The sequence below is a fragment of the Carcharhinus amblyrhynchos genome, chromosome 28 (assembly GCF_965287045.1).
Source record: "Carcharhinus amblyrhynchos chromosome 28, sCarAmb.v2.hapA, whole genome shotgun sequence".
NCBI lineage: Eukaryota > Metazoa > Chordata > Chondrichthyes > Carcharhiniformes > Carcharhinidae > Carcharhinus > Carcharhinus amblyrhynchos.
Window position 1 is genome coordinate 17,574,152 of NC_137351.1, and position 16,089 is coordinate 17,590,240.

The window sequence follows — 16,089 nt, forward strand, 5'->3', positions numbered from 1 at the left end:
AGAACATTTACAGTGCAGGAGGCGGCCATTTGGCCCATCAAGTCTTCACCAACTCTCTCAAAGTGCAACTTACCTGAGCCCAACCCCACTCACTGACCCCCCCCCCAGGCCACTCACTCAATTCCTGCAGCCCCACACATTTACAGTGGCTAAAGCCCCCCCTAACATGCACACCTTTGGACTCTACGGGGTAACGTAGTATAGCCAATCCACCCAACCTGCACATCTTTAGACTGTGGGAGGAAGCCGGAGCACCCGGAGGAAACCCGCGCAGACACGGGGAGAATGTGCAGACTCCATACAGACAGTGACCCAAGCCAGGAATCGAACCCAGGTCACTGGCTCTGTGAGGCAGCAGTGCTAACCACTGTGCCACCGTGCCTCCCAGATGTGAGGCCTCACAACTCATTAACCCTCTCCAAGACACAATGCAATGCACTGATGTACCAGAGGTTCACATCAAGGGGTATTCCATAGATTTGAATGGCGTCCTACCATCTGGCTTGATAGCCCCGCACGTATCTCTGAATAGTGATCGCAGCCTTCCGCACGCGCAGGTACTTCTTCCGCTGTAACCAGCTGCGGATAGTCTTCTGGATTCTGATGCAGGCGGCTCGGAGTTTGTCTGCTCGCAGCTTCTCCAGGTAGGCCACTTGCCCAGCGCGAAAGAAAATCTTCGTTTTACCAAACTGGTATTTGTCCTTGTCCTACGAACAAGCACAAAACCATTACAGAGCCACGGAGAAGAATGTACACACGTTAAAAATGGTCCAAAAACAGTAAACGTTGGAAGATTTCAGCAGGTCTGACAGCATCTGTGGAGAGAGAATAGAGCCAAGGTTTCAAATCTGGGTAATCCAAATCTGAAACATTGGTTCTATTCTCTCTCCACAGATGCTGTCAGACCTGCCGAGATTTTGCAGCATTTTATGTTTTTGTTTCACAGCAGTATTTTGCTTTAATATTTGAAAAAACATTTACTTATTCCGATCTAGCGCTGGGTGTGACAATCTCCAATTTAACCAACCAGAGATTCACATTCAAATGATAAAAATTAGTCAGCAGCAACATCCGAACTGTTTGAGTGGATGGGAGTTGAGAACTTTGAATCCTGTAAGATTGCTTGTGAATTAATTCTGAGATTTCTTTTGTTTTGGGAATCGGGACTTTAATTCCAGGCCCAATTCCATTCCTGACGGAATACATGAAGTATTGTATGCAATTTTGGTGGTGTCCTTCTCTGAGGAAGGGTGCCCTTGCCATGGAGGAAGTACAGTGAAGGTTTACCAGGCTGATTCCTGAGATGGCAGGTTTTTCATATGAAGAAAGACCAAGTCTGTTCGGGTTATGTTCAGCGAGAGGGGATCTCATAGAAACTTATGGAGTTCTAACAGGATTAGACGGGGCAGATTGACAAAGAATGTTCCTGATGATGGGGGAGTCCAGAACCAGGGGGTCATAGTTTGAGGATATAGGGTGAACCTTTTAGGACTGAGGTGAGGAGAAATTTCTTCATCCAGAGACTGTTGAATGTGTGGAATTCACTACCCCAGAAAGTAGTTGAGGCCAAAACATTGTGTGATCTCAAGAAGAAATTAGATACATCTCCAGCCAAAATGTTAAGGACAGGTCACCTATAGAAATCTGCAGTTTAAATTCATAAAGGAAGCACCAAATACTGTTCGCAACCAAATATCCATTCAGAAAGGACTCATAACCACAGGAAAATGACTGAAGATTGAAGTGGTCATGAGTTAATGAACAAAACATTATTTATCATTACAGCTTGTCAGATTGTATTTAGCTCCTCTGTCAGCATGGCAATCTATGCAAAAAGTCTGTTTAAAGATCAAAGATTAAGAGAGTTGGTTGGGTATTTCTTATTTTGAGATGTTTCATTCATGACTTATCAAAATCAGTATTTATCCACACAATCCCCTGCGTCTGTGGAATACAACTTGTACCAAACCAATGATTCAAGTTCCTTTAAATGCCAAACATTTCACTGTGTTACCTTCAAAGCATGAACTCTGATATTTACTGAAATTAAAAGGCAGAATGTGACGATTTAGAAACTAAATGAACATTTGAAAACATTCAATTATAATGTAATGGATAGTGTTACAGTGCATAACAGTGACACTTGCATGCTATAAAAAAGAGCCCTGGGCAGTCTAAAGAGAATGCATTAACTATAGAGCACTGGATCCATGTCCTTCTGAGATGGTTACAGCCATTAAAGAATGGAAAATCTGGCATTCCAGCCACTCCATTAACTTTTGTTGCACTGGAAAATCTCAGTCGTAAACAAAGATAGATGACTTCAACTGAGGTTTTTCTTTCGAAAAGGACAACAGCAATGGTTTTAAATTGGCAGAATTCAAGTGATCACCTTTATTAACTTTTCCAGCACATTCCTGCACGTCAGCTTTTTGTCACTGAGGACATCTTTTTGCTTCATCAGGACACGATAGCGGTTGAAGAATTCTTGATAGGTCCACCTGAAAATCCACAAACCCGGTGAATCAAAGCAAGTTTTTAACTTCAAGTCTAAAGCGAAAACGCACAACATGTAAATGCACAAAGGTAAAAGGATGTGAATGTAAATGAAAAGACTCCACTCAAAGAGGTCTCGGACCACCTCACATGATGAAACGCTGTGGGTTTTCCGATTCCCTCTGGGCCGGCCTGCATTACCTGGATGGGAAACCTGCAGCACTTATCCTAATGGTTTCCAATACACCACAAGCTCGGAGCTGTTGTACGGCTCGCTTCGGATCAAACCTACAGAAACACATTTGGGTCAAGTTAATGTTATAGTCATAGCTACAAACTTATTGAATGAATGAGTCAAGACAAACTCTAAACTGACCAATTCAAATTCCAGAAACATACAATTAAAAGACCCAAAGAGAATTCTAGTTTCAATTCCAAATACAAAGCGTCTTTATTTAGCTCTATGCTTTGACTAGGAGATCTCAGAATTGGCGTTGTGTCAGTAATGAGACCATAAATGTTGACGTACAAGTCAATCTTTGAGACCTCCAAAAATCCTTCCAAAAACATGGGCCAATTTATATGCCAAGTTTAAATTGAGAACCATGGCGGTGGGTGGTCACTATTTTGAAACCTACCTTTAATTCATGCTAAATTAATGCACCTCTGTTTATTGAATGAATTAACTCTATAAAGATACTATTAACGACAGTGAAAGCTTTATAAAACCTGTTAAATTAATTGTCATCTACATCCAACGCAAAGAGTTCATTACATTCATTCCAAATCACTTTGGCTAAGATGTCACCATAAAGATCCCATTCCGGATCAGAATTGTGTCTTCAGTTTTAGAATTATCCCCACTCAAGAAGGGCCTGTTCCTGTGCTGTAATTTTCTTTGTTCTTTGTTCCACACAGACAGTGACCCGAGGCTGGAATTGAACCCGTGTCCCTGGTGCTGTGAGGCAGCAGTGCTAACCACTGTGCTGCACAATTGTTCCTTAAATGGTGATTTTAGGGAGCTTAAAAAAAATCCAGTGATATTTATAAAACCACTGTAGAGACATCTTTTTTGAAAAAGTGTCGTCACATCCCTGCCTGATCCTGAGTGAGTCAGAGAGCCGGAAGCTAGTGTTTTATTTATGGAGGAGCAGGGACAATGAGGCATTCACCAGCACTGGCTGAAAGCTCAGCAGCTCACATCACCCAATGGTGATGTAGAATCAGATATTATAGCCAGAATTCTCCAGTCTTGCTTGCCCTGCTATAGCTGCCAGTATAAAATGGAGAACTTGGTGCTCAGCCCCATCTCCATTCACTGCAGCGGGACTGGAGAACCCCAGCTCCAGGCGAGGTCGGAGAATTCCAGCATACATTTCCTCCTGCGATGGGAACAATTCTGAATAAATTCTGCACTGCTGTTTTACATTTCCGATAGACAAGGGGAGCATAAACATCGGCCTGTAATAATGCTTTAACGCGTACAGCAGACTCAGTGATACATGCTGACAATAGACACAATGCCACAGGTTAATCAGGAGGGAAGGAAAGCACATTTTGTTTGACTTACGTGAAAGCATATTTGTCATCGTTTGGTTTAATGCATCGTACGTAGTGAGGAGTGGTCGCGTTAAGTGTTTCCATCAGCAGATGAAGGGAGTTACGGAACTGCAAGAAATTCAAATAAAACCAATATCAATTAGTGAAATTGGGAGAACGTTCTTCAATCCTTCCCTCTCCCGCAACTTGTCAGGATTTATCTTTCCTCTTCACTTTCTCCCACCTTCACCCCTTTGGTGCAGTTTCTATGGTTACTGTGTGCCCTCCACTGCTTTAACCCAACTGACTTCAGAAGCGCGTGTCCCGGACAGATGTTCTTTTGAGCAAAAAGACTTTTGTATTTTTAGGAATGAAGCTGGAAAAATTAATGGCCACTTTTTACTAGTGTAAAACCCCTCCATACTGACATTAAAGTTTAAAAGTTTTTAAAGTTTATTTATTAGTGTCACAAGCAGGCTTACATTAACAATGCAGTGAAGTTACTGTAAAACTCCCCTAGTTGCCACACTCTGACGCCTGTTTGGGTACACTGAGGGAGAATTTAGCACAGCCAATCCACTTATCCAGCATGTATTTCAGACTGTGGGAGAAAACTGGAGGAAAAAAAACCTGGAGGAAACCCACACAGACACGGGGAGAATGTGCAGACTCTTCACAGACAGTGACCCAAGCCAGGAATCAAACCCAGGTCTCTGGCGTTGTGAGGCAGCAGTGCTAACCACTTATTCACAGGATTCCTGTCAGTTCAATCTAATAAATGACCAACAGAATAAAACAGGAAGCCCTACAGTGCAGAAGGAGGCCATTCAGCCCATCGAATCTGCATCAAATTTTCAAAAGAGCGTGTTACCCGACCCCCCACCCCTCCCAAATATCCCCATAACCCTGTGCATTTACTATGGCTAATTCATCATTGGACACTAAGGAACAATTTAGCATGGCCAATCCACCTAACTTGCACATCTTTGGGAGGAAACTGGAGCACCCGGAGGAAACCCACAGACACAGGGAGAAGATGCAAACTCCACACAGTCAGTCACTCAAGGCTGGAATTGAACCTGGGGCCCTGGCGCTAACCACTGTGCTGCCCGAACATAACTACAGCCACAAATCATACACGCAAACACATTACTGAAGTTCACACTTGGGAGTTGTTCTTTTCAAAGCCACTAAACACTGATCTTACCTGATGTCCCACTGACTTCTTGTGTTCTTTGCTTGGCTGCAGTGCTCGAGGCTTGGCAGATTTCACAGTCGCCCTGGCAACTGGGGGCCGTCCTTCAGTTGGGCTGGTGGCCGGCTTCTCATCTCGGAATAGCTCCACCAGCAGATTCAACTGGTTTTGTGGGAACGACAAGAGCAAGCAGAAATAATCTCACATCAGCAAGTCCTTAACCCTTGTGCCAAAGGAATCTGATATTGTGTTTGATGTTGAGACAGCGTTTCTACAGCTGGCTCTTGAGGAGGTTGGATTTGTGGACCTGAGCTGACAAGTAAATGACGCTAAATAGGATTTACACAGAGACCCAAATCAGCCCATTGGTCCATGCCTCCTCACAGCCGACATTAACTCACCCAATTAACACATCCTTCTAATCCTTTCTCGCTCATAAACTTAAAAAGAGGCCAGTCACCTGAACCACTTCACGTGGCGCTGAATCCCATATTCTAGCTGCTCATGGGATAAGGAAGTTCCTCCTGAATTTCTTATTGGAATTATTAGTGAATATAGAAACATGGAAACAGGAGCAGCAGGAGGCCATTCAGCCCTTCAAGCCTGCTCCACCATTCATTACGATCCTGGCTGATCATCCAATTCAATAGCCTAATCCTGCTTTCTCCCCTTAACCTTTGATCCCATTCGCCCCAAGTGCTACAAATAGCCGCCTCCTGAATATATTCAATGTTTTGGGGTCAACTACTTCCCGTGGTAATGGGTTCCACAGGCTCACCTGAAGAAATGTCTCCACATCTCCATCCTAAATAGTCTAACCTGCATCCTCAGAGTGTATAGCAGACTTGGCAGCACTAGTCTGTTTACTGATCCAGTTTATCTTAGCATCTGGGTCGTATCTTTAAATGACAGTTAGAAACTGTAGTTTGCAGTTTGTGTGTGTGTGTGTGTGTGTGTGTGTGTGTGTGTGTGTGTGGGGGGGGGGGGGGGGGGGCAGTGTCCAGAGTGGTAATTGTAAGTTAAGGGGAATCTCAGAGACTTATAAAATTCGAACAGATCTAGTATCCTCAGATTGTGATCCCTGGTTCTGGATGCCCTCATCATTCAGAACATCCTCCCTGCGTCTATCCTGTCTAGATTTGTTAGAATTTTTTGAGTCTCTATGCGATCCCCCTTATCTTACAACGTTGGGAAATCCCGACTGTTTTGTCAGTTCAGCTTCTCACCTGAATCTCCACACTCTGTGTACTGCACAGGTCCCAATCGGGAATCTCATTAAAAACCCAGAGGGCAGGGCCTATTCGTGCCGGAGTTTGACCGTTCTGGAACTCTGCGCATATGCAGTGGTCCCAAACTCCCATTTGCTGGGCAGCCCGATCACTGGCCAATCTGGGACCCCCGCAGTACTGCCCCTCCAGCCACTCCCAATGGCCCAATCGCAGCCCCCACAACAATTTATGGGCCAGTCTTGACACCTCTGTCCCAGAGCACCCCGATATCCAGGCCCTACCCCCCCCTCACTCCGGCAGATATCCCCCCCTCGCCCACCTCTAAAACTACCCTCCTTCCATTCCAGACCGATCCTGTCTGCAGAGTAGCAGCGGGACCCCCTACCCTCACCAATCACACCTAGGCCCTGCCCATTGTAGGTCTTCCCCCTTGGCACTGCCTGATGCCCAGTGGGCAGTGCCAAGGTGCCCCTGGGCATGGGTACTTTGTCCCTTGGGCAGTGCCAGGGGCACAGGCTGGCACACCAAGGTGCCCATGCCCAGGTGGCACCACCAGCCCCGACTGCCCCACACCCCCCCCCCTTCACTCCGGTGGGCTGGGAGATTCAATCAGGACCTGAAAGGTCTCAATAATTTAAATACATGCAAGAAAAGATTTAAATTACTTTCCTGTCTTCCCGCCGGTTCCAATGTGGTCTGACCGGTAACTGTTCGCCGGCTCTGGAAGACGTGCATGCGTTCCCCGCGCACGCCCAAATCTCTGTTCAAGGCCGGAGAAACGCATCTCCCAACCCGACCTGACAGAGAAGCTGCGGGTCGCAATGGGAGAATCACGGCCTCGATTCCATGCAGTTGTAACTTATTCTCCATTTGGATTATGAAAGGGCCACAATAGATAAATTAAAGCTTTGTCTCATCAGCTACAACTGAAGAAAGTGGCTGTCAATTTGTGCCCCTTCCTGGAGAACCGTGAGTTCCTGACTGAATTCCCTGGACAGATATCTATACACGGAGAGGGGAAATTGGATGCTAAAATGGCAAAAAGATGCACGCCGCCCTCTCAAAAGTGCACAAGAAAATTTATTATTTTGTACTCAAAATGCCAATTATATTCAGGTCCTGATTAATCGAACGACACAGAGATTTTGATGTGATTAACCATTCCTCCCCTTCCCCACCACCCCCCACGATGGGCCCTGGACATCCACATCAGAAAGCACATTCCTTTAATACCCGTTGTTGAAAAAGGCTTTCCACTCAAAAATTAAACCCAGTTCTTGGTAAACTTGCTCTAAAATGTTTAATCCACCCTGAATTTCCAGAACCCATTAACTCAGGTTGTTTAAATTTTTTTTCCTACACATCGCCATTTCAGTCCAGTCCCAGTTTGGAGGACATTAGCTATGAGGAGAGGTTGGGTGAACTGGGTTTGTTCTCACTGGACGACAGAGGTTGAGGGGTGACCTGATAGAGATCTTACAAGATTATGAGAGGCATGGACAGAGTGGATAGTCAGGTGCTTTTTTCTAGGGTAGAAAAGTCAAGTACTCGGGGATATAGATTTAACGTGCATGGGGAACAGTTTAGAGGGACTGTGCGAGGCAAGTTTTTTTACACAGAGGGTGGTGAGTGTCTGGAAGGCGCTGCCCGGGGAGGTGGTGGGAGCAGGTACAATAGCACCATTTAAGGGGCAACTAGACAGATACATGAATAGGATGGGAATGGAAAGATACGGACTGTGTAAGCGTATACAGTTTTAGATTAGGCAGGCATCGTGATCGGCGCAGGCTTGGAGTGCCAAAGAGCCTGTTCCTGGGCTGTACTTTTCTTCTTGTTCAGCAGGTTTTCAATGGATATCTGTGGCTGTTGACCAGGTTACTGTGTCTCATTCTTACTTGAGCCTTTTGTAAACAGCTCGCCTTCAGACAGCTAACAAGAGGCGAACTAGAATTTGTGTTAATGTTTTGACCAACATGCAGATGCAAGGGCTGAAGTCTTGCAGCAATCGGAACCAGTTTTATATCAGCGCTGTCCACTTGCACTGATCCAAAGATTGGACACCAGTTGCAATAGTAGAACTGCAGCTTCCCTGTCACTGGAATGGGGCAAGATCCATTCAGGGCTTTTACTGAAAAGCCCTTTACAACATCACTGTAACTTATTTATTTCTAAGCATTAAGAAACAGAAAACACTGGAAAACCTCAGCGGGTCTGACAGCACCGGTGGAGAGAGAATAGAGCCAGCGTTTCGAGCCAGGATGACCCTTCAGGGTCAGCCTGGTTTGCCTGCTGCATGGGAAGACTCAACAGGGTGGCACAGTGGTTAGCACTGTTGCCTCATAGCACCAGGGACCCAGGTTCAATTCTGATCACTGCCTGTATGAAGTTTGCATGTTCTCCCCGGGTCTGAGTGGGTTTCTTCCAGATGCTCTGGTTTCCTCCCACACTCCAAAGATGTGCAGGTTAGCTGGATTGGCCATGCTAAATTGCCCCTTAGGGGGACTAACAGGGTAAATACATGGGGTTAAGGGGATGGGGCCTGGGTGGGATTGTTGTCGGTGTAGGCTCAATGGGTCAATTGGCCTCCTTCTACACTGTAGGGATTTTATGATGAAACATTGGCTCTATTCTCTCCCCTCAGATGCTGTCAGACCTGCTGAGATTTTCCAGCATCTTCTGTTTTTGTTTCAGATTCCAGCATCTGCGATATTTTGCCTTCATCATTTGTAAGTATACCTGGACTATAAGCATCGCCATCATGCAGTGAACAATTCCAGAGTGCAGCCAATTGCTGTGATGTGGTAGAAAGCAAGCATTATGTTTGGAGTAATTCTGCACTCAAACACCGAGTCCAGTTTATGGACTGTATCAGCTCTTCTCTACCATAACTGCCACTGGGGTACAAGACAGATTGGAGGTGTTGCAAATGTTCTAGCAGAGAAGGGCAAGAGGAGATTTGATGGAGGTATCAGACAAAAACCATGATGGATCTGGACAGAGCAGATGGAGAAAAACTGTTCCTATCTATAATAGGATTGAGAACAAGGAGGCCACAGATTTAAGATAACTGGGCAAAAGAAGTGACATGAACGAAATCCTTTTTTTTAATACAACAAAGTGGTTGAGGATCTGGAATGCGTTGCCTGAGGCAGGTTCAATCAACATTCAAAATGGGATTAGACGGTTATCTGAAAGGAAGAATGTGCAGGATTACACAAAGGTACAGGTTTGGCACTACGTGAATTGCTTATTTGGAGAGCCAGTGCAGACATGATGGGCTGAAGGGCCTCCTTCTGTGGGCATGATTCATCAGGTTTTTTCCAGCGGTCCTCATTCACACCTTGGCTGGCTCCCTGACTGTGGGGAGCCCGCAGCGGGAGGAATCATCGTCAAGTTTACTCTTGCCCTCCGCTCACAATCGCACATCTTTGGCAAAGTTCTACATGATCAGGTTCCAGCAACTGCAGCCACAATTTCCTCCCTAGCCTGGGGTGCTGAGGCCACCCCCGTCCTCCATTCTGGATGTGCTCACACAATTTCTCCATCACACAGTCTTGTAGATCTGAAGAATGTGATGGGAAATCTAAAACACGGAGATATAGACCCAGGTTAAGGGGTCAAATACTTAGGATGACGATGAGGAGAAATTTCTCCACTCAAGGGGGTTGGACATCTCTGGAATTGTTGACCCCAGAGAGTTGGGAATGGTCCATCATCGAGTATATGCAAGAGTGAGACTGAATCAAGTGATAATGCAGGCGGAAAAATAGAGATAATACGACTAGGCCATTGCCTCCTTATCTCTAGACTATTAATCCAGAAACTCAGCTGATGTTCTGGGGACCCGGGTTCGAATCCCACCACAGCAGATGGCACAATTTGAATTCAATTAAAAACATCTGGAATTAAGAACCTACTGATGACCACGAAACTCTCGTCGATTGTCGGAAAAACCCATCTGGTTCACTTGTGTTCATTAGGGAAGGAAATCTGCCGTCCTTACCTGGTCTGGCCTACATGTGATTCCAGAGCCACAGCAATGTGGTTGACTCTCAAATGCCCTAGCAAACCATTCAGTTTCAAGGGCAACTAGGGGTGGGCAATAAATGCTGGCCAGCCAGCGACACCCATATCCCACGAATGAATATTTAAAAATGAGGTAAATCATTGTAGAGAATGGCGGTGCAGGCTCGAAGGACTAACTGGTCTGCTCTATCATTTGCTTTTCCGAGCCAACTGAACAGCCAGAAAATACATGCACGTTTCTAATTACTGGAGGTGGTTAAATAAGATGGATGATATGGAGGTGGGGAGAGAGGAACTCCTCTCTTGGTTCATTCTACCCCACGTGGCAGGTACTTTAAGCTGATGGTTTTTGTTTGTTGAGTTGACAGCCTGGGACAGCCATGCAGCAGCCAGAATTACAAACTGGAAACTTCAAAAGCCTTTACCTTCTGAGGAGTCAACGTCCACAGGCATCAAACAGAACAAAAGAAAGGTCACAATCAGCATTAAAACAGAAAAACACCCCAACTAAAGACACAAGCAGCTGTCCCCATTCCTCTCGCTGCCCTCGGCCGCTGCGTTGTTTATCATTTCACAAATATCCATCGCCCCTCAATGCCAATTTGACAGGCAGCCAATGGTAATACAGGAGCCTTCACATCAAGGACTGAATTATCCCAGCTCTGTGCTGGCTGGTTTGGAGGTGATAGTTTGGGGCAGTGGGGGGGGAGAAGGAGGAGGAGCAAGAGGTTTACTGGTCTGGACAAGATCAGGTGTCTGCATATTGAGGCAGGCAATTTACAGGATTCGACCTCAATGAGGGTCCATTTTCCAACCCTGCCCTCTCTCCCCAACCTCCATCACCCAACAACGTAGGGGTGCGGCCAACTCAATGGAGGGGGCCTCACTATGGCAGGTTGGGCTGGGCTGAGCTGGGCTGGGGGGGGGGGGGCGGGGTTCCATCAGGCTGGGAGACTCCACCCCCAAAGGGGGAGGCATAGAAGGCAGCTTCATAGGTTCAATGATCTAAACAGAGGGAATTGCCCTTCCTGTTCCCAGGATCCTGCTGCACTCACCCCACCATCCCCCTCCCCCATCAAAACAATTATAATTTTTGTCTTCCTGTTGAGTCATTTTCAAGATCTCCTATTCATCTCAACTGTGCCATCTCCACCTGTAGAGCTTCCCAAGCTCGAGAGCCGCCAGCCCACTAACTGGGCCAGCAGCATCAGGGGCCTGTCCTCCTTAATAGGATGGCAAGCTCAAGAGGTGTTCAATTAAGGGACTGCCTTTGGGAATGTCACTGAGTCAATCTCAGTGCCAGAAAGTCAGCATCAGGAACCCCATTTGCTCTCAAAGCCGACTGGGATATCCTGCTCCATCATGCCTCATCATGGGGAAGGCCTCAATCCTTTTTCCACCTGTGTCCATATATTCAATTCCAGCGGGACATTCTAGGTAATCAGCAAGAACAGGAACCCATTCCCATCTTCACTCTCAGAACCCAGGACCATCACACTGCTGCCCAAATAGAGGTAAGTTAACTCAGCATAGTCAGGGTGTCAAACTTGGGACCCCCCAACTCCTGCTCTGTGTAACCTAGCTGGACCACGAGGGTTAACAAGTCTAGAGGTTAATTTACCCATGATAAATTTACATTCAACTTCCATTAGACCATGGCCCTCCCACAACTCTCTAAATCAACTTAGTACCTGGAATTTAACAGCAACTTTTTCCTCAAATGCTGACCTTGAAAACCCAAGTTTTACTGGTACACGTCATAACCAAGAATCAGTTCTTCTTTTGGAAAACTCCTGATGGGGAAGGGGCAATTAGGCTGGGGTTGGTGGGGGAGGGGTGGTGGTGATTAAAGCAGGGGGGTCGTAATTTGGGGCAGAACTTGGAAGGGTTAGGATTGCACCCCATTCAAGGGCAAATAGAGAAACTGTACTCCCTCGGGTGTAGGCACTTCTTAATTCCACCACCATGATATGGCAGAACAACTTTTGAGGTGAAATCTGGAACGGTTCCTTGACCATTCTGAATGTTCCGCTCACCATGATATCTACTGAGAGTAGGCAAAGCTCCCGCTGTAGACACGGAACGAGGCCCTTCAGCCCCCAGAAGGATCAATCGCCCTTGCTTCAGCAAGGCAAATATCAAAGAAATGGGATTATTTTTGACTTATTACTTTCTCACTTGGGTGGCACTTGGATCTGTAGTGGTATAGCACTGCTGCTTCACATCGCCAGGGACCCAGATTCAATTACGGTCTCCGGTCACTGTCTATGAAGAGTTTGCACATTCTCCCCGTGTCTGCGTGGGTTTCCTCCCACACTCCAAAAATGTGGGGGTTAGGTTGATTGGCCATGCTAAGTTGTGTCAGGGGGAACTAGCTAAATATGCAGGGTTTGGGGGGAGAGGGCCTGGGTGGGATTATTGTTGGTGTAGTCTCGATGGGCCGAGTGGTCTCCTTCTGTACTGTAGGGATTCTATGATTCTGGAGGAGGTTGTATCGTTCTGCACATCCATCACAAATACTTCCATCTTCCCACCCCAGTCAAGTTCGATTCCCCCAATTTGGATCATGGGATTTTCAATTGGTTTTGGAAAAAAAAGCCAAGGAAATGCAAGAATAGCAACAGTTCACTAACGTGACTTTTATTTGCATCATTTTCAAACTACACCTGCACTGTGAAAAACCCAAATCTAGGTTAAGATGTTTTCCAGATATCCCCATGCAGGATTACTGACAGATAACAGGATAAGGTCTGCCTTATGTCAGGAGTGTTGGATTACCTGACATAGAATGGATCATTTAGCTGCAGTGAGACTGTCAGATCAAAACGGGCTCCAGCTTTTCACACTTACAACTGCTCAGGATGTGAGCAGCACTCACCTTACTCGCTTTCAGCACAGTGATCTGCTCCTCGTACACCGTATCCTTGTTCTTCTCCAGAAACCCCTCACACTGGTACTCAACCTGTTCAAGACCATCACAATTCATCAGAACAACACGAGACGCACGTTAGTGAACAATTGCTGCAGCTTTCTGGAAGAGAGGCAAAAATTAATCCAAAACGAAACACCGTAACTTAAGACGTTCCTCAGACCGAAACAATAAAAGGTCAAAAGTACTGCCGGGAAGCAGGCCTGCTCGTGAGGAGCTAAAAGATGGTTAAATGTCATTGATAGAGTGAGAAGCATCAGAAGAGTTTTGTTCAAAGTTCAAACAAAACAATTCTTTGGAGAATTTCAAATTCAGTATTTCTGTCCAATGACGCTAAAGGTTTCAACCTTGGAATCCAAATATTCTCAGAGAAAAGGATAAGTGGATTAAGGTGCACTGGCCATGCTAAATTGCCCTTTACTATCCCAGAATGTGTAGGTTAGAGGGATTAGCGGGGTAAATATATGGTATTACGAGGATAGGGCCTGGGTTGGGTTGTTGTCGGTGCAGATGTGATGGGCCGAATGGCCTCCTTCTGGCACTGTAAGGATTCTATGAAAAATACAGTCCTGAAAGGCAAGTTCTCCTCTAACAAGGTTGAACAAGCTCAATCAGGTCCAGATTAATCTGCTTCCAGACAGCGAGGAGTCATTGATGCAAGTAAACACGGGATCATTTCAGAACAGGAAAGTTAGCCGCATAAACAAAGTACTGATATTATTTACTGACAAACAATTTTGTCACTGAATTACAGACAGTGCAGAGTTTCCCCCTCCGTCAGCATAGAAAGACAGGGAGACGGGTGACCCCGTTGAAGAAGATCATCCTTGCCCTAAACCAGGCCCACACAAACACTATCATTTAAAGATTAAGAATGATTTCTACGGACAGAAGAGCGAAATATAAAAGTTGCTTTGGCAACCAAGGATCGACTGAGAAGTTAGCAAAGGGATTCAAATCTTCATGCTTTGAGACACTGCACAAGACAATACAAATCATGCTTACAGGCAGCATTTTGTATTGTTACCAGCAAGTTTCACACTTACACCCCCTAAAACAGAACAACTCATGATATCTACAAGGGACAATGTGACTGGAAAATCCTTTTACCTTGTCTGCAAAGTGCTGGATGATGAAGGCCTTGTTTGACAAGCGTGGTTTAAGAAACAAGGTTGTCTTGTTTAAGTGAGTGTTGTACAGCTTCTGAGCCCAAGTGTCATCAGATCCTCTGGGCATCTTAACGTAAAAACAAATTAGAAACACCAGTCGCAACTGAGAATCAATTTGTGTTTTGTGAAGTTAGAATAAAACGACATGATCTCCGGTAAAAGCTACTCCAGGGTTGATGTTGTAGGGAATATTTTATATCTGCTCTCTTGTGAGGTCTAGTTTCCCCTGAGGTCAACTCTATCCTGTCAGGAGTCACTTGATTTTCATTAATGAGAAGCCACCATCACACAGTCCTACAGTCCTAATGCAGCACAAAGGCCCTTCAGCCCATCATGTCTTCGCCAGCCATCAAGCACTTATCAATTCTAACCCCATTTTCCAGCACTTGGTCTGTGGCCTTGTATGCTATGGCATTTCAAGTGCTCATCTAAATGCTTCTTAAAATATTGCAAGGACTCCTGTCTCTACCAACCTTTCAGGCAATGAGTTCCAGATTCCCCTCGCCCTCTGAGTGAAAAAGGTTTTCTTCAAATCCCTTCTAAATCTCCAATTTATATCCCCTGGTTAGCGATCCCTGCACCAAGGGGAAAAGTTGCTTCCTATCAACCCTCAACCTATCTATATTCCGAGGTCCCCCTCCCCCTCACACCTTCTCTGCTCGAAGGAAAAGGACCCTAGCCTAACCAGCCTCTCTTCATAACTGAAATGCTCCAGCCCAGTCAACACCCTAGTGAAGAAATTGAATTATTTTTTGTAAAACAACCCAATGGTTTTTTTTTGTGGTTATTTTATCTGGCACTAGCCCCAGGACTAACCAAATTCAAATTCCTAAGTTGCACAGTTTGTAGTCTGGACTGTTTATATAAATCCCAACCATTTGGCTCCATTCCCAATTACAATCTAGCCCAAATAATGGCTTACCATTCTAACATGGAGGGAAACATTCATCAGTGAACAGCCTGTCCAAAGCGGCTGAACAAGGATTGCTTGCTCCTGATGTCCGAAACATACTGACCCCAATATTTTAATCAATTCTGGTCAACTTGAAGCACTGAAGTTCTGTAAAGGTGGAGTGACAGGTAGGTAGGGCAGTGAAGAAGGCTTTTGGCATGCTGGCCTTCATCAGTCAGAGCAGTGAGTATAGAAGTTGGGAAGTTACGTTGCAGTTGTCCGGGATATTGGTGAGGCCGGACCTGGAATGTTGCGTTTGGTTTTGGTCGCCTTGCTACAGGAAATATGTTACTAAACTGGAGAAGTGCAGAAAAAATTTACAAGGATGTTACCAGGGCTCAAGGGACTGGAGTTCTAGGGAGAGATTGGACAGGGTAGGACTTTTTCTTTGGAATGTAGGAGACTGAGGGGCAAACTTATCGAGGTGTGTAAGATCATGAGAGGCATGGATAGGGTAAATGCACTCAGTCTTTTTCCTAGGGTTGGAGAATTGAGAATTAGAGGATATAGGTTTAAGTTAAGAGGGGAAAGAATTAATGGCAACCTGAGGAGCC

The 16,089-nt window shown here is 45.6% G+C and overlaps 1 protein-coding gene across 5 annotated transcripts in view; it reads right to left on the reverse strand.

Annotated features, from left to right (window-relative positions):
* myo5aa (myosin VAa) overlaps positions 1-16,089 on the reverse strand; it is a 204,534-nt gene that overhangs the window by 61,473 nt on the left and 126,972 nt on the right. For all 5 annotated transcript variants that reach the window (XM_080214230.1, XM_080214233.1, XM_080214232.1 and 2 more), the window contains 7 exons: positions 14,525-14,650; positions 13,364-13,447; positions 5,243-5,392; positions 4,067-4,164; positions 2,698-2,784; positions 2,393-2,501; positions 496-707 (listed from right to left, as the gene is read on the reverse strand). In XM_080214230.1, the coding sequence (XP_080070356.1) occupies positions 496-707; positions 2,393-2,501; positions 2,698-2,784; positions 4,067-4,164; positions 5,243-5,392; positions 13,364-13,447; positions 14,525-14,650 (866 nt within the window). The remainder of the gene's footprint in view (positions 1-495; positions 708-2,392; positions 2,502-2,697; positions 2,785-4,066; positions 4,165-5,242; positions 5,393-13,363; positions 13,448-14,524; positions 14,651-16,089) is intronic.